Source organism: Chiloscyllium punctatum, chromosome 39 (genome assembly GCF_047496795.1).
Source record: "Chiloscyllium punctatum isolate Juve2018m chromosome 39, sChiPun1.3, whole genome shotgun sequence".
NCBI lineage: Eukaryota > Metazoa > Chordata > Chondrichthyes > Orectolobiformes > Hemiscylliidae > Chiloscyllium > Chiloscyllium punctatum.
In genome coordinates, this window is record NC_092777.1 from 17,037,087 (window position 1) to 17,063,899 (window position 26,813).

The window sequence follows — 26,813 nt, forward strand, 5'->3', positions numbered from 1 at the left end:
TCTGAGCATCTGAAAACACATTAGTGTCCACAAATAAACTGACAACACCTAATTCTAACTCATCTTCACACCACTTGATCTCAGATTATTTCTCTGACATTTAGACTTGGATGAGCAGAATATTTCTTCAATTGAAGCTATTATCTCAATCCTTGTCCGAGCTGTTGACCTATCCCACTCTCCAGCAATTATCTGAAACTAAACCAGACTATTCACAACCTTAGAGTAGAACTTGACTAGGATGGTAATCAGGGCAGAGGAGATGACCTTGAGAGGGTGCAGTGAGAGAGATATTCACTGATATCCTTGTAGAGAGAGGAGGAGACCTTCTTCAAGGTAGGCATCCTTGGAAGAGGCTTTGTAGTAAGGTTTTAATCAACTGGGAGAAAGTGAGGACTGCAGACGCTGGAGATCGGAGTCAAAAGTGTGGTGCTGGAAAAGCACAGTCAATCAGGCAGCATCCGAGGAGCAGGAGAATCGATGTTTTGAGCATAAGCTCTTCATGAGGAAACATTACCCTGACGAAGAGCTTATGCTCGAAACGTTAATTCGCCTGCTCCTCAGATGCTGCCTGACCGGCTGTGCTTTTCCAGCACTAAACCCGCAACTCTGATCTCCAGCATCTGCATTCCTCACTTTCTTCCTAGGATGGGAATCATCATGAACTTGCTCCATCACTAATGCAGCTTATTTTCACCTCAAAGGTCATCCAAGACTGTCCACAACTAAGCTCATCTACTGCTGAATCCTTTGTTACTTTCTAGATTTAACTAGGTGAACCCACACCTAACCAGACTCCCATCTCCTACCCCCAAATATATCCCAACTTTGTTGGCCGTATCTTCAAGTGTACCAATTCTATTTAACTGTCAGCCCTGTACACTCGTTAAAGAGCACCTAGATTCTAAAATTCCGTTCCTTTCTGTCAAATTCTTTTATGATGTCATCTCTCCTTGTCTCTAATTTCTTCCAGCCCTACAGTCTCAAGATATACTTGTACATCAGCTGCTAAAGTCCTCGAAGTCTGAAATTCCCTCCTTATGCCTACTTCTGTCCCTCACTTTCTTCCTGTAAGATACTTAAAATCCACCTCTTTGGACCAAGCTTTTAGCCATCTGCTCCAATATTTTCTTCTGAAGCCTGGTATTACATTTTGTCAGATAATGTTTTTCTGAAGTACCTTAGGGAATTTACTGCCTTGAAGATTTTAAACAAATACAAACTTGTATTTTTTGGCCTGTTCAATAATACCAGTGTCCAGTAAAGGAAGACATCATTTTCATGGATACAACAATTATTGTAAAAAAACAACACAAACCATTGTTAGATTTTAACCTTTTACACTGAGAATATTTTGCTTCCCTTAATGTTTTGTTTTATGTTTTATTTTGTTATGGTTCCTTGACTTTAGGTCACAATACCAAATAAGTTTACAGAATACAGCAAACATTATTGTTCCTTCTGTGGTGGGGTGGGGAAAGAAGTTCAAAATGTAGGCAGAAGAGTTCTTTGATGTTCAGCTGACCAGCTTTAAATATTCACAGCGATAAAGCATGACTGCCTAGCTTAGGGGTGGCTCAAATTTCTAAACTTTAAGATGGACAAGCAATAATCATCAAAACTTTACGAGTGGCCAGACAAGGGCAATATTTGCAGATGTTGTTTAGTACTATTGCACACACAACTTTGGGGAAATACAATTAACAAAACCAAGGGAATGTGAAGTAATCAGATCAGCTATTATCTGAGCGAATGGCAGAGCAGGTTTGAGAGGTCAAGTGGCCTACTTCTACTCCGACAGGTAGTTTTTATATAATGTGCATTTCATCGGTGCTAATTGGCTATAATGTGATTGGTGAATTTTGGACTTTGTTTGCAAGACACAAACTTTCCACTGAACTGGTATAGGGTTTTCCATAGTGGGATCTTCTACAGCGAAATTTCCAAAGTGGTTTCCCATTGCGTAATTTTCTACAGTGCGAGGTTGCAGAGAAATATAACTGTCGCATTATAGCAGAACGACCTGTATTTAATTTGCTCTTAAATGAAAATTCTAAGGAAGATATAGGCATAGAAGAATGTTTAAGAATTTTTTAAAAGATTCATTTACGGGATGTAGGCTGGTCAACATTTATCGTCCATCCCTAGTTGCCCTTGAGAAGGTGCTATGGATTGACCCAGAGTGCCATGAAGAAGGAAATTCCAAGATTGTGACCCAGTGACAGTGAAGGAACAGCCATATATTCCCAAGTCAGGATAGGGAGTGGCTTAGAGGGCAAGTAAGGTGCTGGTGTTCCCATGCACTTGCTGCCCCTGTCCTTCTAGATGCAAGTGGTCAAGGGTTTGGAAGGTGTTGTCTGCGGATCTCTGGCGAATTTCTGCAGTGCGCCTTGTGGATAGTACATGCTGTTGCTACTGAGCATCGGTGGTGGAAGTAGTGGATGTTTGTGAACGTCTGGCCAATCATGGAAGCTGCTTTTGTCCTGAGTGGTGTCCAGCTTCTTGAGTGCTTTGGGCTGCACACATTCAGGCAAATAAGGAGTACTCCATCACAGTCCTGACTTGTGTCTTGTAGATAGTGGAAAGGAGTCAAGAGGTGAGCCACTCGCCACAGTATTCATGGCCTCTGACCTGCTGTTGTAGCCACTGCGATTATATAGGGAGTCCAGTTAATTTTCTGGTCAATGGTAACCCCCAGGCTGTTGATAGTGGGGGATTCAGCAATAACACAATTGAATATCAAGTGGCAGTGGTTAGATTGTCATTTACTGGCGATAGCCATTGCCTGGCACTTGTGTGGTGCAAATGTCACTTGCCACTTGTCGGCCCAAGCCTGGATATTGTCCTGATCTCATTGTATTTGAAGATGGACTGCTGCAGTATCTGAGGAGTCACAAATGATGCTAAACATTGTGCAATCATTGGCAAACATTCCTACTTCTGACCTTATGATGGAGGGAAGGTCATTGAAGAAGCAGTTGAAGATGGTTGAGTCTCGGACAATACCTTGAGGAACTTCTGTAGAGATGATCTGGACCGGAGATGACTGATTGCCAACAACCACAACCAACTTCCCATGTACCAGGTATGACTTCAACCACCGGAGTGTTTGTCCACTGAACACAATTTTGCTAGGGCTCCTTGATGCCACACTCGGTTGAATGCAGTCTTGACGTCAAGGATGTCACTCTCACCTCACCTCTCGAATTCAGCTCTTGTGCATTTTAAACCAAGGCTGTAATGAGGTCAGGAGCTGAGTGGCCACTGTGTGTCACTCAGCAAGTGTTGCTTGATAGCACTATTGATGGCATCTTCCATCAGCTTACAGATGATGAGAGTAGACTGATGGGGCAGTAATTGGCCAGGTGGGGATATGTCCTGCTTTTTTAATTACTGGAAATGTCTGGGAATTGTTGGGTAGATGTTAGTGTTGTAACTGTACTGGAATAACTTGGTTAGGGGAGTGGCACGTTCCGGAGCACAGGCCTTCAGTACTATTGCCAGAACGTTGTCAGGGCCCTTACCCTTTGCAGTATCCAATGTCTCCAAACATATCTTGATATTACATGGAGTGAACCAAATTGGCTGAGGACTGGTATCTGGAATGCTAGAGACCACTGGAGGAAACTGATCATTCACAAGGCATTTCCAATTGAAGAGTGCTGCAAAAGCTTCAGCCTTTTTTTTTGCCCTGATATGCTGAGCTCTTGCATCATTGAACAGTTGAGGAACAGTGGAAGACTTTCAGAGAGACTTTTCACAATCCTCAAAAAAAGTATATCGCGGTCAAAAACAAGAATAGCAAGGGTAGGAAAAGCTAGTCTTGGACAACCAAGGAAATGAAGGAAGGAGTCCAATTAAAAGATCAGGCTTACAAAGTAGCCAAGAGTAGTAGGAAACAGGAAGATTGGGAAATCTAAAAAGCAAAAAAAAACGCAATAAAGAAAGGAAAGATAGATTATGAATGCAAACTAGCACAGAATCTAAGAACAGGTAGGAAACGTTTTTACAAGCATTTAAATGGAAAAGGGTGGCTAAAGTAGACACAGGTTCCATGCTGGATGAGAAAGAGGAATTAATATTGGGTAATGCTCAAATGGCCAAGGCCTTGAATCACTACTTTGTGTCAGTCTTCACAGTGGAAGACATATCTAACATGTCACAGAATGATGTGAAGGATATGTTGGGAGGACCTCACTTGAATAGTTATCACTAAAGTGGTAGTGTTGAGCAAACTTGAGGGTCTAAAGGTAGACAAGTCCCCTGGCTGCCTGGGACCATACTCCCTCGAATTTAGAAGAATGAGGGGGGATCTTACAGAAACATGTAAAATTATGAAATGGATAGATAAGCTAGAGGCAGGCAAATAGTTTCCGCTAATGGATGAGACTAGGACTGGGGACGTGGCCTCAAGATTAGGGGGAGTAGATTTAGGACAAAGATGAGAACTGCTTTTCCCAGAGAGTACTGAATCAATGGAATTCTCTGCCCAAAGCAGTAGAGGCAGCTTCATTAAATATATTCAAGTTGGATGGATTTTTGCATTGTAAGGGAATTAAGTGTTATGGGGATAGTGCAAGTAGGAGGAGCTGAGAATGGATAGATCAGCCATGATTTTAAGAATGACAAAGTAGGCTCAACAAGCCAAATGGACTACTCCTGCTTCCATTACAATGACTAAGCATTTGTGCAGAGCTGAAAATGTGTTGCTGGAAAAGCGCAGCAGGTCAGGCAGCATCCAAGGAACAGGAGAATCGACGTTTCAGGCATAAGCCCTTCTTCAGGAGGGCCCTCCTGTTCCTTGGATGCTGCCTGACCTGCTGCGCTTTTCCAGCAACACATTTTCAGCTCTGATCTCCAGCATCTGCAGTCCTCACTTTCTCCTCCTAAGCATTTGTGCAGGCTCCTCCTCCAGTAAGTTGTTCAATTGTCCACTACCATTCATGTCTGGATGTGGCAGGGCTTCAGAGCTTAGATCTGATCTGTTAGTTGTGGAATCGCTTAGCTCTGCCTATCACTTGCTGCTTATGCTGTTTGGCATGCAAGTCGCTTCACTAGGTCGACACTTCATCTTCAATTATGCCTGGTGCTGCTCCTGGCATGCCCTCCTGCACTCTCCATTGAACCAGGATTGATCCCATGGCTTGATGGTAATGGTCGAGTGTTGGATGTGTCAGGCCATGAGGTTACAGATTGAGTTGGGCTAGAACTTTGCTGCTATTGATGGCCTACAGCACCTCATAGTTCCCCAGTCTTGAGTTGCTATATCTGTTCATTTAGCAGGTGGTATTGCCACACAACATGGAGGTTATTCTCAAACTGCAGTCAGGATTTTGTCTCCACCAGGACTGTGATAGTTGTTCTTATCGACACTGTCATGAACAGATGCACCCGCAGCTGACAAGGATGAGGTCAAGTATGCTATTCCCTCATTGGTTCCCTGACCACCTGCCACAGACCCAGTCTAGCAGTTACATCCTTTTGGACCCGACCAGCTCAATTTGTACTGCTGTCAAGCCAGTCTTGGTGGTGGACACTGAACTTCCCCACCCAGAGTAAATTTTGTGCCCTTGCCATCCTCAGTGCTCCCCAATCTCCCCCCCCCCCCCCGGAGTGTTGTTCAACACGGAGGATTACCAATTCATCAGCTGAGGGATGATGGTATGTGGTAATCAGCAGTAGGTTTCCTTGCCCATGTTTAATCTGAAGCCACAAGACTTCAAGAGGTCTGGAGTCAATGTTGAGGACTCACAATGTTGAGACTCCAAACTGTCTCCCACTGTGCCTCCACCTTTACTGGTGTGGGGCAGGATATATCCAGGGATGGTGCTGGTGGTGTTTGGAACATTGCCTGGAAGATAGGAATCCATGAGTATGACTATGTCAGGCTAATGCTTGACTCGTCTGAGAAACAGCTTTCTCAATTTTGGCACGAGCCCCCAGATGTTGACAAGAAGGACTTTGCAGGGTTGACAGGACTGTTTCTGGGGTTTGAGGGTGTGGTGCTGGAAGAGCACAACAGGTCAGGCAGCATCCGACGAATCACCTGCTGTGCTTTTCAAGCATCATTCTCTAGACTCTGATCTCCAGCATCTGCAATCCTCACTTTCCCCCCGTTTCCGCTGTTGCCTTTTCCAGTGCCTAGGCTGGTGCCAGGTGATCCATTCGGTTTTATTTCTTTGAGATTTTGTAGCGATTGGTAAACTGAATGGCTTGCTAGACTTCAGAAGACAATGGAGAGACAACCACATTGCAGAGGGTCTGGAATTAGATGTAGGCCAGATCAAGTGAGGATGGCAGATTTCCCTCCCTGAAGGACATTAGTGAATCATTTATTCAAATATTTATTTATCTTTAAGAAAATCAATCCCGAGGTTTAAGAAAAAAATTAATCACCTACAGGCAGGCTGTGTTTAAAGTTGCCCTGCTTACCAACATTAAATTGAAATGAGGCTAAGTTGTTTTGACTGGAAATCTCATTGGATGTCAGGGGACTCATTATAACATTATTTATTGAAGTATTATTTGGACTACTTGCCCGGCGCTATTTTGGAGAGACATTTTACTCTTGACCTGTGGGCTTTTCGTGTGTTGCATTGCTGCCCAAGGTCTTCACCAGGCTCTTACTGGAGCCACTGTTCACACTGGGCCATGCTGCCCATCAGCAGTTCGTCCAACCCCTACCTTATCACAGGGCACCAGCAACTTTGGAGTTGCATAGTTCTCTAACGTGCCTGTCTCCAACTCTAATTTATGGAAGCTTATGATTTCAGAACTCAGCAGAGCTCACTTCCCTTGAAGTAGTGGTTGAAACAGCAGAACCCTTAGGCAGCAGGTTGCAGCCCATAACCAGCAGAATAATGAGAGACACCTGCCAAAATCCATTTGGAGATGCAGCCAGCACATCAAACAGTAGTCTGAATGGACCTTAATGCAGCTGCACCCTGCAAAAAGGGGCATGGCAAACTCCTTAAAAAGGCACTGGTCACAATGTAGCCTAGGACAAGCAAAATCCAGCAAGTAACCCCAAAACCTCAGAGTGGCCAACCTGCCCATTCCCCTCATTCTAAAACAAAACCTAGGTCCATCGTCACAGGGTTCACAATCGGAGCTATTGTAAGTAAAAGGTTATTTTATACAGGGATAAAAGTTGTTGCATTTATTATTGGAGGAAATGAACGATTTAAAGTATTGGTGGGTACTGTATTTCAATTGAGGGGGAACTGGTGTAATGTTTTAACAATTTTTTTCTCTGCTAAGTTCTTACACAACCTAACTCCAATTTTCGCACCAAGTCCCACAGAAATGTTTCCCACAGTGTCTCTGCACTTAAAAGGTGCGATTTTTAGGAACGCTACCTTGAATTTAACGGTGGACACCCTGCATTAAACAACAAATTTGAATCAGAATATCTGTGTTCCAATCAATGGCATATTTGTTTGATTTATATTAAACCTGCAAGCAGAAATCTCCCTTTTCAGACAAGGTAGGTTAAACAATTTGAGAAAATGGCACTGATGAATTCAAGCTGCCCTTCAGCTGACCAACAGGAAACTATGAAAGTGATCTCGTGACATGCTGGGTAAAGACTGGATCAATCATGCACTCACTGAACAAAGTTAGGATGAGCTGAAACAAATCTTCGACCTTACTTGTAATCTCTTCCTTTCTGGCAATACTGCTGCTGGTTTTCTTACTTGGGTAGCTGCTTGTGGCTGATGCTGCACCCAGCTGTTTACATCCCTCTAATCTGAAACAGTTCTGCAGCATGAAAAATAACCTGCATGCTATATGTAAAAGAATGGTTGTTTGACCACCAATGGCAGAATTAGCTGCTGCAATAGGCAAATGTGGGGAAAAAAAGCTGCATCTACATAATCTTTCTGGAGAATTCAAAAACTTAACTGCTTTTTCTAACTTTTTATTGGGCCTTTTGAAGATTAGGCAAAAACAAATCTCTTGTATTGTTACTCTGCTTGATAGCTCAAATGATGAACAAGGTCTGATCTGTTCCAGTATTGGTTACAGACTGCAGAGAACACATGTGGAAACAGAATAACCACCTAAATAGTCTCCTTCATCCACCTCTCAGATTGTAAAACCTCTGCATTTGTGCAGTGGTAGTGTCCCCACCTCTGAACCAGAATACCTGGGTTCGAGTTCCACCTGCTTTAAAAGTATATCATAACACTTCTGAACAGGTTGATTAACCTCTAAGTTATTCTCATAAAACTAGTCTGTTACAACCTTAGCAAGATAGGATCTTTCAAAACACATTCTCTACAATAATATTTACTCTGACCCATTGTACTTAGTGTGGACAATACAATGTCAAACCTAATAAAATTTTCAAATTACGTTTGTTGAAATTACATGACAAAATAAATTCTCTTGTTTTTGAATAAACAATCTAGGTGATTAACAGAACAAAGTTGACAGCACAAACTTTTCTCTTTCCCTGAAATAGTAGGGGTATGTGCTAGTAATGGAGCAACAATAATATCAATTGAAGGAGAAGTGTATTGGGAATTACTTCATGTAAAATACCTCTTAACAACATGTGAGCAATAGCGGTGAATTTAAAGTTCCACCACAGTGATACTACCCAGGATCTATTTTGCACAAACTTCAATCTTGATTTAATTAATCAAAGGTTAAAATTAAGTAATGCTCTAAGATTGTCAACCATCAGAATTGCTCCATGATGGACTTTTTCTACACTCACCACTTGAAATCTAATATAGGCATTAAGCTATAGAATTGAATTTGTCACAAGATTATAGAAGCTTTAGTCCTATCATTCTATTTCTGGACACTTTTCAGATAATGGACAAAATATTCTGTTTTTAGCCAAAATTAATGTCTATTCTAATCTTTCTTCAATAATTCACATTCCAATAATGCACAAACAGCCCTGAACAATTCACTGCAGCATATTAGATTGGGGCGGCACGGTGGCACAGTGGTTAGCACTGTTGCCTCACAGCGCCAGAGACCCGGGTTCAATTCCCGCCTCGGGTGACTGACTGTGTGGAGTTTGCACATTCTCCCCGTGCAACTCCCCGTGCCCTATTAAATCTATTTCAATAAAGCTCCATAGGCCACATGTTAAAATAAATTTTATTTATTGGTGGGTAGAATGCGACAAAAAGTTGTGACAATAGAAATAAAATTGGAAGAGAAATCTCAAACTTCTCTCATTGGACATTTAGAAACAATGTAAATTTTATTCTCATGTCAAAACTCAACTAAGTGTTAATTTCAAGTAAATGCTATTGATTTTAAAATTGCCAATATATAATTAAAGCTGACAATTAATCCTTCACTGGCTATGTTTTTATTTAGTTATTCTACAAACGAATAAAAGAGCCACTAAAATTGCTCAACAGAATTCCCTCTATATGCTTCATTACTTGGGTTACTTTTCCTTTAAACATTAGAAATTGCTATTAATAGAATAAAAGCACAAATGATTCATCAGTTCTTTGTAATTTCATGCAGCAGTTCATGCATTAAAAAATTCTGGTAAGTTGTCAGTTCACAAAACATGCAAAGGGTTCATACAGGATGTAGTGCGCTCTACATGTCAAAAGGAAGATATGCCTGTACAGGACAGGGATTATTCTTCTTACCTGGGAGATATACCCAGAACGAATCTGTTGTTCACGTTCCATGCTAGCCTTCAGTTGAGCTTCGAGTTCTGTTCTGTATTTCTGTGCGTCTATTAACTCCTGCTGGCAGTGCTCCAACTGAGTTTTCAATTCTTCAAGCTACAAAAATAATAAATCACCTTTTACCGAAGTAGAATTAGGAACTATGCTCTGTCACACATATATAGCAATCTAAATGTCGATAGTATTTGGCCTAAGTTAAAGTAATTGGTGTAAGGAGAAAGAGAGAAAACTGAAAAGACAAAATGTCACATTTGACTGAGGTTATTTGTCATGAGATAAATGTTCAAAATGAAACAGACAGCAAAAGAAAAAAATTGACTTTATTGTTAGCAAGTGAAATTGTTATCAAGAGATGGATCAAGAAATAGAAGGTTAAGGGAGACACTACGCAAAGCAGCACAGCCCTGTCTTACCTGATGAAAATCAATATGGCAGATCCATTCATTTTTGACAGAATATTTTTGTAATATCTAGACTTAAATATCCTACAACAAAATAAAATATTCTGATCTAATATACATTAGCTCCAACTAAATGCTTCAACCTAAAATTAATAATCACTTGACTGGGTAAGTTAGCCATTACATTTGGTTTCGCCTAATACTTATCACAGTACTAGAAAATGTTTAATGGCATGTGCCATTGCAAGTCAGATGAGACACTATATAAACAGTGAAGTTACGAGACAATGTAGAATGTAATATTCTGCTACTGCAAGAGATTTATATGAAGAGAGTAGAAGTCTGAGACTAGTAGCTATGTATAACACTAACTTACAGTTTAACTAAGTGTTAGTTACAGAAATAAAATTGGAAGAGAAATCTCAAACTTCTCTCACTGGACATTTAGAAACAATGTGAATTTTATTCTCAAGTCAAAAATTAACTAATTGTTAATTTCAAGTAAAGACTATTGATTTTAAAATTGCCAATATATAAATAAAGCTGACAATTAATCCTTCACTGTTCTGGAAAGGAAAATCTACAGCTGTATTCACATTTACAGTTAGCAATCAACTACACTCTTACAAACCAATTCAAACTTTATGTATGGAGTGAATGAATTTGCGTAGTGCAGAACAGTGAACCTTCTACTGAACTACAAACCTGAGTGGATGCCTGCAATACCTAATCTATCCACTTGGGCATGCTGCCTGATTGGAAAATGCTTGTGAATTTATTAAGCCAGGAACATTTGTACCCATTTGCTGAAACAAAATGCATTATCTAAATATATAATCTGCAGTATTAAACTGGTAGCGTTATTGGTTTTGATTAAAATGTAGTCAGTAAAATTGCTCAACACAATACAAGGCCTTTTTGAAGTCCTGTTATTAAAGATGAAAGATCTCCGAGATACAACACCATCTATTTCAATGATCAATTTTCAGGGCGAGGAGTTTGGATTCCAGATCCACTGTTTTTAAACATGGACTCTGCTGTGCATCACATTAGACGATAACTTTACATTTTTTTCCAAATCTGAAACAGTAGCTGGACCAAAGTATTTTTTTCTTTCAAAACGATGGCACATCAGCTTCCCAATGTCTGTGGCTTGATACAATAGCCAGAACCTGAATCATCTTTACTGAGCAGGAGCAAAGCAAAACTTATTGAAAATAAGCAAAATGTACTGTAAAGCATGGCACAAGAACATCAGGCGTGAACCATTTTATTAAATGTCAGATGCATAGTAGATGTGAATGTAAAACAAATAAATATGCTATAGAGAGATGACTACACAAGATTTATCTACTTTTGTTGATCCATTGAGAGTATGTTGAAAGGTAACTGCTGTCTCATTATTAACATACTTGACATATACAACTTAATTTGATGAAAGAGTATTTGTTAAAAATTATTTTATTAATTCTTCAGATGCACGTGCAAGTCTGAATAAAGGTTCATTCAGTCCAACCATTCTCTAATTCATATTGGTGAGGTGGAACACCATACTGCAATTACACTGAAGATTTTTTCAAACCCAAGTTTCAGTTTGAGGACTTCAGTTTAGACAAAAGGTTCAATCATTTGAAAAGGCTTCGTGATTTTTGTCTTGAAACTGTTTAAAATGCTACAATTATAGTTTAGCTTATTTTGCACAAATACATACACTGCTGATAATCTGTAATTAAACCTGGAATGAGTTGCCAGCAGTGATGGTCGAGGCAGGTGCATTAACACTTAATTAATTGTAATTAAACCCGATAATTGAGTGGCATTTCTTCTCTTATTGTAGTAATCAGGTGTACATGGTAAATATTTTGCATGTTTTTTTAATAAATGCTCACTATCTGCCCTGCAGCATATTAATCCTTTACATTTTACTTTTTACATTGTTAGATAAGAAAGATATTGCCTTGTGGCTGAAAATAGAAGTAAAGCGGTGTCCATTGAAATCTTGATTTCTTACAGTAAATAAAGTTTTTCAGTGTTTGACTTCTGCCATTAACTGTAGACTTTTTTTAAAACCCTTCGGCATTGTCAACTTTGGTTACCTCGCTAGCCAACACGCTGCATGAATTTCACTGGTGCTTGGGGTGCATGACAAACAAAACGTGGACAGGACTGACAAGTCATTCTGCACAAGTGACATGTTTTAGCTATGTGGTTAGGAAAGAAAACTAGATATTAATTGCTGAAACATTAGTTGCCAAGTGGCAATCTGAATCGACAGCTCACTTGCAGAAATGAAACAGGACTATCATTGTCTGCAGAATTCCTCTCAACAAATTTTGTAATTTAGGGTCAGAAGCAGCTGGCAATATGTTACAAAGCAGGGATTCAACTGAGCTGTCAATGAAAATGAGCACAATCTTGATGCTAGAATCATTGCCTTCAACTAAATACCGTACATGTTTTATATTTTACAATATAAATTGCAGTCTTAGGTAACACAATTATTAAGAGCAATTATCATATACAGGGTAGATGATTTTAAAAGTAAAATGATACAAGGATAACGCAACTGGTGTATCATTATTTTCCAAGTAAATTATAACAAACTACATCCATTTCATTTTAATTCAGCTCTAAACAAACTTGGTGCAAACAAGAAGAAGGTGGACACACTTTTTTCACGTTGTTTGTCATTCCTTGCAAGTTATGACCTCTTTCATAAATCTCCACCATAAATATCTTACACTATGAGTCCATCCCGTTATATTCCTTGACGCTCACTGTCTCAAATTGAATGAGACTGCTCATAATCTGTTTTATTTGACTCCAAATTAAGCCTCCAAACTCTCATTCTTTTGATCTAAATGGCTGGATATTTCCATTTCTATAACTTCATGCACCACATGACTACTGCTTTCCCAGCTGCAGCCTAAACCATTTCAATGATCTTCAGCTCATCTCCTTTTCTTGATTCTCCAGATATGGAGTTCTGGGTGAGCTGATGTGTTCTATCCCACACCACTCCCAAGTGTCCATGACCCTCAGCATGCCTAGGTCAAGAAGAAAACAACAGATCTTTTTCCATACAAGGTTAATGTGCTCACAAGGTTAATGAAGTAGCTGATTATGAAGGGTGGGGTGGAGTTGTACAGATGACAGCAGCCTCCCCCAGCCCCACCCTCATACACCCAGAGATTCTGGTCTGAAACATTTGGCTCAATTGTATTCCGGCACAATTTAAAAAAAAATCTGACACAGGAAACCAAATCAGAAGGCTGTGGGACAGTGCCAGAAAATCTAGAATAGAAAAGAATTGCTGGAGAATCTCAGTGAGCCTGGCAGCATCAGTAGAGAGAAAACAGTTGATCTTTCTGGTCCAGTGAACCCTTTTCTACTGAAAACCTGGGCTGCTCACCTGGTTCAAACTCACTCTCATTGTATTGAGACAGGTCCTGCCCCTACCATTATACTGAATTTAAAATATTCTCTGTTGAAATTACTTTAATAGATTACAGATCTCCAGCTCTCCATCCCTCTCCAGCAGTACAATCATTTTCCCCACCAAATCCTTCATTCCTTTGGCTCTGGCCTTTTGTACACTTCCTCTTCCTCCAACGCACCAGTGAGTCGCCGAAGCTTGGCAATCAAAGTCCACAGTGTCTGAATACATCTACTTTAGATTTGATACTTAAATCACACTGATCGTTTCATATGAGAACTAATTGTATATTTTTCCTACCTCTTTTGTATGGCTCTCCAGTAGCTTATCAATCTGTGATGTTTGTGAACTTGCCAGTACTGTTGCCAGAGGTACCCGTCGTTCTTCCCTTATGGGCGTTCGTTCTACCTGCTGCCAGTGCTCTTCAATTTCATCGTGCATCTTTTGTCTCCGATCCAGCAACGGTGAGGAACTTGATGGTTCAAATTCCATCCTATTTGTATCACCTGAACTCGAGCCTACTGTTCCAGTCACAGCCTCATATCTTTTTCTACGTTCCTCGCGCCGTTTAGTCCGTTCCCAGTCATTCAGGTCTGATGAAGATGCACCAAATCTCTCCGCATGACTGTCACATGAATCTGCTTTTGCTGCTCTTTCTTGTGCTATTGCTTGTGCTGTTGGCCTGAATTCTGCCCAGTCAAAAGTTTTTGACCTGCCCTCTCTCCTCCTTTCACGTGCTCGGCTTTTTCTCTGCCCTGTCTCTTTATCCACCGAAGAAGCTTCAGAGGATGGAGAATCTGATTTGCTATCATAATGTGGAGTAGTATCTGGGAGCATCACAGCACATTGTTCTTCTGGTAAGCTAATAGAACAAAATCATTAGACTGAAATATTTTAAACAAAAATAACCGACATGTAATAAATGTTTACTTCAGTTCATTGTGCTTCCACAATGTAATCTCTCACATACACCAAGTCCCTAAAACATATAACAGTACATTAAAAGGACATCAAATCTATCTGGAAATTATAAAATCAGTTCTAAATCAAATAGAATATTCCTAAATAGCTCACTAATATAGCACTTACTGTAATGAACCGTTTGGAATCTGTATTCCAAGTAATAGCATTTTGTAATAGAGTCTTGATGCAGCACATTCTTACCTGGCAACATCTGGTGCTGTTGAAGGTCGGATATTTTTCATCAATGCCTGCATCCAATTGCGTCGGATGCCAGCAGTCATTGCAGAAAGGGTAAACAAAGCTTCCTGGGTCTGTAAGATGAGATGATAATCATTTGCATTATCCATAATGACTAGGCATTAGCCTTTTCTTGATCAATCTAGTCAAACCAGTCAGGTATCAAATACTTAAGGGTGAAAGATTCTGAGGAATTTAACAATATGTAACTTGTATGACACATAACACAAACTGAATGCAATATGTTAGATTATGCAAGTCATCATCAGACAGTACGGGTGGCTCTTCAAACACAGGTAGGGCAGGAAGCCTGTTTAAGAAACTTACAGAACCAGAGCTAACTGCTAGCTCGACAGAGTGAAATCTCACTACCTTTTAACGAACAAGCAGTAATAGTCAGAGCTTGTACAATCTAAGCTATGTAAGGCATTGTCAGTTGGTTTTTTTCAGAGAGGTGCTTGTTAACACAACTCTACATCCAGTTAAAAACAACCTTGGCAGCTTTTGACCAGTTCAGCAATTCACCTGTTTTACTGCACTGTAGCCATAGTTGAAAAGTGTAGTTCTGGAAAAGCAAGGCAGGTCAGGTGACATCCAAGGAACGAGCAAGTTGGCATTTCAGGTTTAAGCCCTTCATCAGGAATGCACTAGAGCCATGTACAGGCATGCAGACAAAGACTGCACGGGCGGCACGGTGGCACAGTGGTTAGCACTGCTGCCTCACAGGTTCAGTTCCCGCCTCAGATGACTGACTGTGTGGAGTTTGCACATTCTTCCCATGGGTTTCCTCCAGGTGCTCCGGTTTCCTCCCACAATCCAAAGGTGTGCAGGTTAGGTGAACTGCCCATGCTAAATTGCCCGCAGTGTTAGGTGAAGGGGTAAATGTAAGGGAATGGGTCTGGGTGGATTGTGCTTTGGTGGGTTGGTGTGGACTTGTTGGGCTGAAGGGCCTGTTTCCACATTGTAAGTAATCTAATATAAACTAAACTCCTTGAAGAGTTTAGTCTTTTGTAGAAAATATTTTATTACAGATGCTGAACCAAGGTTGTCTCATTTGGAATATTAGTGAAGTTTCAGGCTTATTACTTGTAAAATGGAGACAGAGGCTTACATTACAGCAATACATTTAAGAATGAAAATGTTGCAATCTAGAGGAACCAACTCGATTCCCTAAAAAAGGAAAGTATTGCTTTGATTCAGATCTACATCATTTGCAAAATGTTGGATAAATTAAGCAGGTATGCCCGCATTTGTGAAGACAGAAGCAGTTAACATTTCAAGTCAGATATGACTCTTCCACAAAACACAAATCAGAGTTCAAAGATCATGACTCAACCCCTAAGAGTCATATGCACCTTGAAATGTTAACTCTGTTTCTCTCTCCACTGATGCTACTAAACCTGCTAGGTTTCTCCTGCTTTATTCCTCATTTATTGATATAAAGAAATTGTTAAGTAAACCTGATTCACAATTGTATTTTAAGTCATGCACTCTTGACAGAGTGACCACTGTTCTATTATCTGAGGAATAGAAAGGCAAGAGGCCACTCAATTTCCAGTGAGAAAGTTACAACAAGTGAGTGCTATTTAATCCAGAGCAGAAACACTTTAAACCTGATTTATATAAGTATTCATGTCATTACAAATGATGGTGCTTGCATCTTACTCAGCTCTGATAGGGGTGGGAAAACTGGAGTAATGCTTCAGTCTTTTAATCAGTGACGTGCCCTGATACAAATTAATATTTTCAATGGATTTCTACATTGGTACAAAGTGACTGAGATGGTGCTCACCTCGTTATGGGGACTGACATGAAATTTCATCTGTAACCTCTGTAGGAAGATCAAAAGCAACTATAGAGAGGACCAAATGTTGTAGCAGGCTATTGAAAAGACTGGCCTTGGATCTCTGTGAATTTGTCCCAGTTGTTTAGTTACGTTTTAAGTCTACCAACAGCCTCATGTCAATCATGCACATCAATCAGAGTTGGGACCTGACCACCATTTTTTAAACAATTCTACAAAGCTTTGAAAGTCCAGGACAGCCATTGCTGTTTGTTATTTGTATCAATGATTTGGAATGAAAATGTACAAGGCACGATTAGTAAGTTTGCAGATGACACTAAATTAGGGGGTATCGTGGGCAGTGAGGAAGGTCCGCAGAAATTGTAGCAAGACCGTGATCAGCTGGGGAAGCAGGCTGAGAAATGGCAAATGGAGTTTCATTTAGAAAAGTGAGAGGTGTTGCATTTTGGAAAGTCAAATCAAGGTAGGAGTTTCATGGTGAATGGTAGGACCTTAAAGAATGTAGTGAAACAGAGACACCATGGAGTTCAGGTGCATGGTTCTCTGAAACTGGAGTCACAGGTAGACACGGCATTGAAGACAACTTTTGGCACACTGGCCTTCGTCAGTCAGGGCACTGAGTACAGAAGATAGGAAGTTATGTTGCAGTTGGACAAGATGTTGGTGAGGCTGCACTTGGAGTACAGAGTTCAGTTTTGATCACCTTGCTATAGGAAGGGTGTTATTAAACTGGGGGAAAAAAAAATGCAGAAATTTACAACGCTGCTGCCAGGACACAAGGGTCTGAGTTATAGGGAGAGGTCGGTCAAGCTAGGACTATTTTCTTCAGAGCATAGGAGACTGAGGGAGGGGGGGTCTTATAGAAATGTATAAGATAATTAGAGGTATGGATAGGGTGAATGCACGCAGTAGTTTTCCCAGAATTGGGGAATCAGGGACTAGAGGGCATAAGTTTAAAGTTAGAGGGGAAAGAATAAAAGGGAACCAGAGGGGCGACTCTTGGTACGCATATGGTACGCAGTTTCAGGTGGAATAGTGTGTCCAAATCTGGCATTATACTTTAAAAAGGATGTCAACATCACCAAAAGGACTGGCAAAAATTTACTAGAAATGGACTTAATATGTTAAGAGTCAAGGGAAGCTGAGGCTACTCTTCTTAGAAGGACAAGGATATTTAATAGATGCTCAAAATTATGGAATAAATAGGAAAAGTTTCTGCCAGTCACAGAATGGTCAGTAACTAGAGTGAGCGTTTAAGATTGTTGGTAGAAACAAAAGCTAGAAGATTTCTTTATAGTGAATTGTGATGGTCAGGAATGCACCACCTGAATGGGTGGTGGAAGCAGATTACATCAAATTATACCGTGTTTACAGCACAAATAGACCAGTCAAATCATCCTTTTCCAATGTTTTTCTTTGCATGAAACATCCTCTGATTTTGATCCTTCTCATTCTATTGATAAATCCTGCTGTTTCTTTCTCCCGACTGTAACTATCCAGCTGCCCTTAAATTGAAGCTTGAAGGAATATCCACATTCCAAACACAGAGACTATATGGACTAAACACCAGCACAGACAAGTTGGAATGAATCAGACTATACAACACAGAAATTTCTATTTCACTTTATATGAAGGTGAGATCAGCTAACTCTGTTAATTCAAGTACCAAGCATGAGAATGGCTTATGTGGCTTTAGTATCACATCACACAAGAAGCTAGTCTTACACTGTTATTACTCACAGCATAACAGCAGATTGATCTGAGGAAATGAGATATATTATTCCAAGAAAAGATTAAATCAAATAGCAGCAAATTGGTATGACAGGTGGGTGGAAGGTTAAAAGGAATTCTAGTTCAGTCTCAACACATGGCTGCTTATGCCTACTGACAATAAAACAAAACTGAATGACAAAATTCAATAATAGCTTTTAAAAGAGAAATTGGTTAGACAAATATAAAATGCTTAGCAGGTGTGGCAGCATCTGTAGACCGAGAAAGAGTGTTATAGATTTTAAGCCCAGTATCAGTCCCTTTCAGAAGTCAATTTCTTTGAAGAGTCAGGCTGGATTCAACATTAACTGCTTCTGAAGAGTCATAATGGACTCTAAATCTTAATTATTTCTCTCTCCACAGATGCTGCCACAACCACTGAGTTTCTCCAGCATTTTCTGTGTTTGTTTCAGATAAACACAGGATAAATATCTAAAGGAGAAAGGTTTGCAAGCCAATAGGGTAGGACAAGAGATGGGCGAGTTGGATTGCTCTTTCAAAGCATAGACGCAATAAGTACAATTATTTACTTCTCTGTTGTCTCATTTTTTAATTCTATCATATACAGAAAAGCAAATTACAGTGAAAGTACATTACAAACGCAATTAGAAATTAGTGAAAGTCATAAATAATTTCGCAGAGGTTGCAGAAGGAAGACACGTCAAGTCAGAGGGAATTTTCAGTGTCATTTTAAACTCATGAACTTACATGGATTTGGAAGCCATAGTTGCGCTGGACCTGATATTCAGTTACATTATAGCAAGTAGATAAATCAATTTCACCATCCAAATCTGATGCCTGTGACAGATGTGGACGAAAACAAAATAGGTTAATTAACTTGGCAACCTGTGGTGAATCAGAAATTAATGGCAGATTTTCATTTGAGTAACCAAATGCACAAAAAAACCTTGTCTGAACAATGTAAAGCTACAATTTTACTGGATAATTTTTCAGTATGTGCTAGTTTCTAATCAGAGCTGAACCAGATAATCCTTCTTGACCTTGTATGAAAATGCCATGCCCTCCATGACAAAGGCCTTCTATTTCCATTGCTGGTTGGTTCTTAGTTGTTGCTGAACCCTCAATTTGTTTCCTCCAGACTCTAGTGTCCCAATGCTTTCCTAGAGGATGGAAGCCAGGAAACTGGTCAATAAATTGCAGCCATTCATAACTCTGTTGCCCGTATTCTAACGGGTAGCAAGGCTTATTTTGCAATTTACAAAGGATAACATCCTGATTTTAAAAATTCTCATCCTCCTGTTCAAATCCTTCTTGGTCTAGCCCTCCATCTTCAATATTGACAAGAATTCGCCAAGATCTTGCATTTTCTGCATTAAATTTCTTGACAACTAATGAGATTTTTTTGCTGGAGTTCAAGTCCAAATTGAACCATGCATCTCAAAAACTAGACATTTAATATGCCTTGTACTAGGTGTTATTATGAATGATTTATCACCACACTTTACCTTGATGAGTTGCCTCTACTCATCCAAGCCTATATTGTTTGTTTTAAAGTTGCTTTAAAGCAGTCTTCATATTTCAATACAACCTTCCTAGGGCTCTGCATTTCTCCTATTCCCCTTTCCACCAGTGGAGTATCCTTATCAGCTATGAACCAAATTCAAAGCCCACTCTTCAACCTCCTTTAAAATCAGCTCATTGCCAAACTTTTAGTAATAATGCATACTATCTCCTGCTTTGGAAGGCAGCAAATGAAGAACAAATACATACTTTCTAAATTAAGACAGCTCTGAACTGTCATCCCGAATAACTCAAGTAAACCTTCCGTCCATTAAATACTTCAATACAAAAATTCAAAAGAAGCCTTATTCTATGGAAATTTATACTAACAAATGGAAAATCTTCAGATTAGAAATCAGCTTGCAGTACCAAATACCTTTGCAAAGAACTGACTGGCATACTGCTAACTTACTGGTAAACACTAAAATAAAGCTTTAAATGGTCATGCAAACCTCTTTCAGAGCAGCTGCTGCTAAACTACTGTAGTGCTTCTAGGTTTTTACAACCGTAATTTTATTTTAGAATCCATTTTCAGTTCCAACAAATTAAATAAATCCTAAGTTAAAGAGTGCAACACCAGGTTGACACTGCCTTTGAGATAATGAGACAGCATCCCTTTGCACCCTGACAGCTGCAGTCAAATAACTGTTCACCTCCAGTTCAAAGGGTAAATATGAAAAAGAAAACTAGTACTGCTGAAAGATCCATTGATATATTTCATATTTCAGCCAATTTAGAAACAGGTGAGAGTAAAACATTAAGATCCAGTTGCACCATGATTACACAGCATGTCTATGGGGAAAATTGTTCAGCATTAACAAAAAAACACTAATGGACTGCTGGTCCTGGTCATTCAGTGGCCAGATTTCTTGTTGCCCTCACTACAATTATTAGTTTAAATTTTCAGCAAGTTACAACACCAAAGTTTTGAGATGAATGGTGCAGAAAAAGCTGAATGAGGTTCCCCAAATTTGGCCCAATGATCAGGACATTGATCTTTCTTGAGGAATGAAAAATTTAGAGGTGAACAGCTTCCAGCAAATTCCAAGTCAATGAAAGGCAAAAGATCAAAGAGGGGAATTATGCAACAGAGTGGAGGACATAAATGATTAACAGAGATGATAAGACAAAGGGAGTATGCAACTTGAGATGCGAAGAAAAAAGGAGGGACTGGAAGATATAAATATGTAAAGGCAGAATAGCAGGGAGGAATGATACCAAAAATCCGACAAGAGATTCCCATCACCTGGAAATGTGGTAGAAGGGAAGGGTCACAGACCCCAGGTAAACAGACTGCACTATTTGCCATATACTGATGGGGGATTACCAAGCATTTAATACAGTCTATCACAGATCTTTTATTCTTCCAAAGCAATGCACGTGTTTAAAGTGTTTACCACTAAAAGTCTCCCAGTTCTAATGAAAGGCCAAACGTACTTTCTCTCATCACAAGGATTCTAGGTAATCAAAGATGGAGGACAGGGAAAATTTGTGGCTGTAAGAGCTGCTCCTTTTTGGAGGTATTTTAGGTGTTAGAGGGGAGTTCCTCAAATTCCAGGAGCAGTAATTACTATTTTATAAGCTGTTGCATTGTTTTGGAACTTTGGGGGGAAAAGATCAAAACAATGGCATTTTAAAAAGGAGGAAGAGAACAAAGGCAGTTACCACATGGTGAGAGAGAGGGAGATCTATTATGTTGTCTGCCACAGCAGCAAATCTGCACAGCCACTGCCTTTGCTGTTGGAGTTCAAGTACTTCTGGACGTCAGAGTGCCTCTAAGTAAAACAGCAAAATTCACAGCTGACCTTGCGTGCATGATTTTTAAGTGTAACCTTGCTGTCATTTTTTTTTAAATGAGTGAGGAGAGTGGGTTTTTTTGGTTATATGTTTTATTAAGATCGGTCTCTTGATTAAAATTTAAAAATATAAAACATAGGTACTAAGTTAGCCTGGAGCAGTGTTTTTTTTTTAAGAGCAGTAAGATTGTGCTACTTTCTGTAGATTATTAAGGTGCAAAGATGGCCTTTAATAGAGTGATGCGCTTTGCCTGTCGTATGTGGGAGATTAGGGAGAATTTCCACGTTACTGATGATAATGTCTGCAGGAAGAATGTTTAGTTGTGAATCCTATCAGATCGCATGCATCGGTTGAGCAGCAGTTAGAGGCTATCAGGAACTTACAGGAGATAGGGGGTGTGATGGATGGCAGTTATAGAAAGGGAGATAGAGTCAGGTAGATGGGTTACTGCCAGGAAAGGTAGGAGAGGAAAGCAGGCACAGGAGTCTCCTGTGGCTATCCATCTCAAACAAGAGTGCTGTTTTGGAAAATGTAGGGAATGATGGACTCTCAGGGGAATGTAGCACAGTCAAGTTTCTGTTACCAAGACTGGATCTAATGTAACAAGGGGTACATCAAGTTCCAAGCAATTAATGGCGATAGGGAACTTTCTAGACAGAGGCACAGACAGATATTTCTGTGGCTGATAGAGAGAAATCAGAATGGTGTGTTGCCTCCCTGGTGCCAGGATCAAGGATATCTCGGGGAGAATGCAGAATATTCTCAAAGGGGAGTGGGAATAGCAGGAGCTTATTGTACATATTGGAACTAATAATATAGGAAGGGAAAATGATGAGATTCTGAAGGGAGAATATAGGAGATTAGGCAAAAGTTTAAAAAGGAAGCCCTAAGGGTAATAATCTCTGGATTATTCCTAGGGCTACAAGCTAGTGAGGGTAGGAATAGGGAGGATAGAGCAATTGAATGGATGGCTGAGAAGTTGGTGCAGGCGAGAACGGATCACATTTTTGGATCATGGAAATCTCTTCTGGGGTAGAGTTGACCGATATAAGGGCTTATTGCACTTGAACTGGAAGGGGACAAATATACTGGCAGGGAGATTTTCTAGAGCTGCACGGGAGGATTTAAACTACTAAGGTTGGAGGTAGTGGGACCAGGGAAATAGTGAGGAAAGAAGTCAGTCTGAGACTGGTACAATTGGGAAAGGGTGCAAATCAAGAACAGTCAGGGCAGGCATGAACAAATCAGAGAATGAGGTAGTACTGATAAACTAAACAGCATTTATTTCAATACAAGAGGCCAAACAGGGAAGGCAGATGAACTCAGGGCATGGTTAGGACTGGGATATCATAGCAATTACAGAAAAGCGACTCAGGGATGGACAGGACTGGCAGCTTAAGGTTCCAGGATACAAATGCTACAGGAAGGACAGAAAGGGAGGCAAGAGAGAAGGGGGAGTGGCGTTTTTGATTAGGGATAGGATTACAGTTGCACTGAGGAAGGATATTCCTGGAAATACATCCAGGAAAGTTATTTGGGTGGAACTGAGAAATAAGAAAGGGATGGTTACCTTATTTGGATTGTACCAATATCTCCTCCCTCCTTCTCCCCCCCCCCCCCCAATTAAGCTTTGATTAAGAAAAAGAAGGAAGTATATATCAGGCATCGACAGGATAGATCAAGAGAGTATTAAGGCAGTAGGAGTATACTTAAGAGGAAAATCAGGAGGGCAAAAAGGGGACATGGGATAGCTTTGGCAAATAGGGTTAAAGAGAATCCAAAGGGATTTTATAAATACATTAAGGACAAAACTATGTGTGGAACTGAAGGAGGTGTGGAAGATAGTAACTCCGTATTTTGCAACAGTGTTCACTGTGGAGAAAGACATGGAAGATACAGAATATGGTGATGTCTTGAAAAATGTCCATATTGCAGAGGTGGTGCTGGATGTCTTAAAACACATTGTGGATAAATCCCCAGGTTCTGATTAGGCGTACTCTAGAATTCTGTGGGAAGCTAAGAAAGTGATTGCTGGGTACTTGCTGAGATATCTGGACCACTGTTAGTCACAGGTGAGGTGCCAAAACACTGGAGATTGGCTAACGTATGCCATTATTTAAGAAAGGTGGTAAGGAAATGCCAGGGAACTGTCGACTGGTGAGCCTGACATTGGTGGTGGGCAAGTTGTTGGAGGGATTTCTGAGGGACAGGATTTACAAGTGTTTGGAAAGGCAAGGGCTGATTAGAGATAGTCAATGTAGCTTTTTTTGGGAAATCATATCTAACTTGATTTGAGTTTTTGAAGAGGTAACAAAGAGGATTGGTGAGGGCAGAGTGGTGGACATGACCTACATGGACTTCAGTAGGGTGTTCAACAATGTTCCTCATATGACATAGAACATTACACAGTGCAATACAGGCCCTTCGGCCCTTGATCTTGTGCCAACCTGTGGAACCAATCTGAAGTCCATCTACCCTACACTATTCCATTTTCAGCCATATGTTTATCCAATGACCATTTTAATGCTTTAAAATTGGTGAGTCTACTACTGTTTCAGGCAGCACGTCCAACACCCCCATACTGAGTAAAGAAACTACCTCTGACATTCTTCCTATCTATACCAATCACCCCTCAAAATTAAAGCTATGTCCCCTCATGCTAGCCATCACCACCTGAGGAAAAAGGCTCTCACTGTCCAATCTATCTAACCCTCTCATTATCCTGCATGTCTCAATTAAGTCACCTCTCAACCTTCTTCTCTCTAACGAAAACAGCCTCAAGTCCCTCAGCCTTTCCACATAAGACCTTTCCTCTATACCAGGCAACATCATAGTAAGTCTCCTCTGAACCCTTTCCAAAGTTTTCACATCCTTCCAAAATGCGGTGACCAGAACTGTGTGCAATATTCCAAGTGTGACTGCAACAAAGTTCTATTCAGCTGCAGCATGGTCTCGGGGCTCTGAAACTCAATCCCTCTACCAATAAAAAGCTAACACAACGTATGACTTCTTAACAACTCTATCAACCTGGGTGGCAACTTTCAGGGATCTATGTACATGGGCACCGAGACCTCTGCTCATCTACACTACCAAATATCTTACCAATAGCCCAGTACTCTCTATTTCTGCTGATCTTTCCAAAGTGAATAACCTCACACTTTTCCGCACTAAACTCCCTTTTCAACTGCTGTAGCTTATCTATGGCCTTTTGTAACAACATTCTTCAGTACTATCCACAACTCCACTGACCTTAGTGTAATCCAGAAATTTACTAATCCATCCTTCTACACCCTGATCTAGGTCTTTTACAAAAACGACAAGCTGCAGTGGCCCCAAAACAGATCCTTGTGGTACACTACTAGTAACTGAACTCCAGGATACACATTTCCCATCACCACCATCCCCAGTCTTCTTTCAGCTAGCCAACTTCTGATCCAAACCGCTAAATCACTCTCAATCCCATGCCTTTGTATTTTGTTCAATAGCCAACCATGGGGAACCTTGTCAAATGTCTTACTGAAATCCATATACACCACATCAATTGCTTTACCCTCAGCCACCTGCTTGGTCACCATTTCAAAGAACTCAATAAGGTTTGTGAAGCATGACCTACCCTTCACAATACTGTGCTGACTATTCCGAATCAACTTATTACTCTCTAGATGCTTAAAAATCCCAACTCTTATAACCTTTTCCAACACTTTACCCACAACCAAAGGAAGGCTCACTGGTCTATAATCACCAGGTTTGTCTCTACTCCCCTTCTTGAACAAGTGGACATTTGCTATCCTTCAAATCTTACGGCACTCTTCCTCGAGGCAATGACAACATAAAGATCAAAGCCAAAGGCTCTGCAATCTCCTCCACGGTTTTTCCAGAGAATCCTAGGATAAATCCCATCCAGCCCAAGGGTCTTACCAATTTTTGCAATTTCCAGAATTGCTAACACCACCTCCTTGTGAATGTTAGTCCCGTCTAGTCTAGTAGCCTGTATCTCAGTATTCTCCTCGACAACACTGTCTTTTTCCAGTGTGAATACTAACGAAAAATAATCATTTAGCACTTCCCCTATCTCCTCGGACTCCACGCACAATTTCCCACTACTATCCTTGATTGGCCCTAATCTTTCTGTCGTCATTCTTTGATTCCTGTTATACCTAAAGCAAGCTTTACGGTTTTGCTTGATCATACCTGCCAATGACTTCTCATGTCCCCTCCTGCTTCTTCTTAGTTTTCTCTTTAGGTCTTACTTGGCTAACTTATAACTCTCAAATGCCCTGATTCTTCACATCTCATCCTAACACAAGCTGTATTCTTCCTCTTGACAAGAGATTCAACTTCTTTAGTAACCATGGCGCTCTCGCTCAACCACTTCCTCCCTGCCTGACAGGTACGTACCTATCAAGGACACGCAGTAGGTGTTCCTTGAATAAATTCCACATTTCAATTGTGCCCATCCCCTGCAGTTTCCTTCCCAATCCTATGCATCCTAAATCTTGCCTAATTGCATCTAAATTGCCTATCCCCCAGCAATAACTCTTGCTCTGTGTTATATACCTGTGCCTTTCTATTGCTAAAGCAAACATAATTCAATCGTGGTCACTATCACCAAAGTTGCTCATGGTAGACTGGTGAGCAAGGTTAGATCACATGGAATACAGGAAAACTGTACTGAACACAGAACTGGCTCGAAGGGAGAAGAGGGTGGTGGTAGAGGGTTGCTTTTCAGACTGGAGGCCTATGGTGGGCCATAAGGATCGGTGCTGGGTCCAATGCTTTTTGTCATTTACATAAAATGATTTGGATGTGAACATAGGACGTACAGTTACTAGGTTTGCAGATGAAACCAAAATTAGAGATGCAGTGGACAGTGAAGGTGGTTACCTCAGAGGACAACAGGATTTTGTTTAGATTGACCAATGGGCCAAGGAATGGCAGATGGTGTTTAATTTAGATAAATATAAGGTGCTGTTTTTGGAAAAGCAATTCAGGGCAGGACTTGTACATTTAATGGTAAGGTCCTGGGGAGCGTTGCGGAATAGAGAGACCTTGGAGTGCAGGTTCATTGTTTCTGGAAAGTGGAATCTCAGGAAGATAGGAGAGTGAAGAAGGCATTTAATATACTTTTGTTCATTGGTCAGAGCATTGAGTATCGGAGATGGGAGGTCATGTTGCAGCTATATAGGACATGGTTAGGCCACAATTGGAAT

The 26,813-nt window shown here is 40.4% G+C and overlaps 1 protein-coding gene across 5 annotated transcripts in view; it reads right to left on the reverse strand.

Annotated features, from left to right (window-relative positions):
• The window catches only part of mprip (myosin phosphatase Rho interacting protein), a 441,123-nt gene that overhangs the window by 67,701 nt on the left and 346,609 nt on the right, over positions 1–26,813 (reverse strand). For all 5 annotated transcript variants that reach the window (XM_072558240.1, XM_072558238.1, XM_072558239.1 and 2 more), the window contains 4 exons: positions 18,994–19,083; positions 14,676–14,785; positions 13,812–14,373; positions 9,633–9,770 (listed from right to left, as the gene is read on the reverse strand). In XM_072558240.1, coding sequence (XP_072414341.1) covers positions 9,633–9,770; positions 13,812–14,373; positions 14,676–14,785; positions 18,994–19,083 — 900 coding nt within the window. The remainder of the gene's footprint in view (positions 1–9,632; positions 9,771–13,811; positions 14,374–14,675; positions 14,786–18,993; positions 19,084–26,813) is intronic.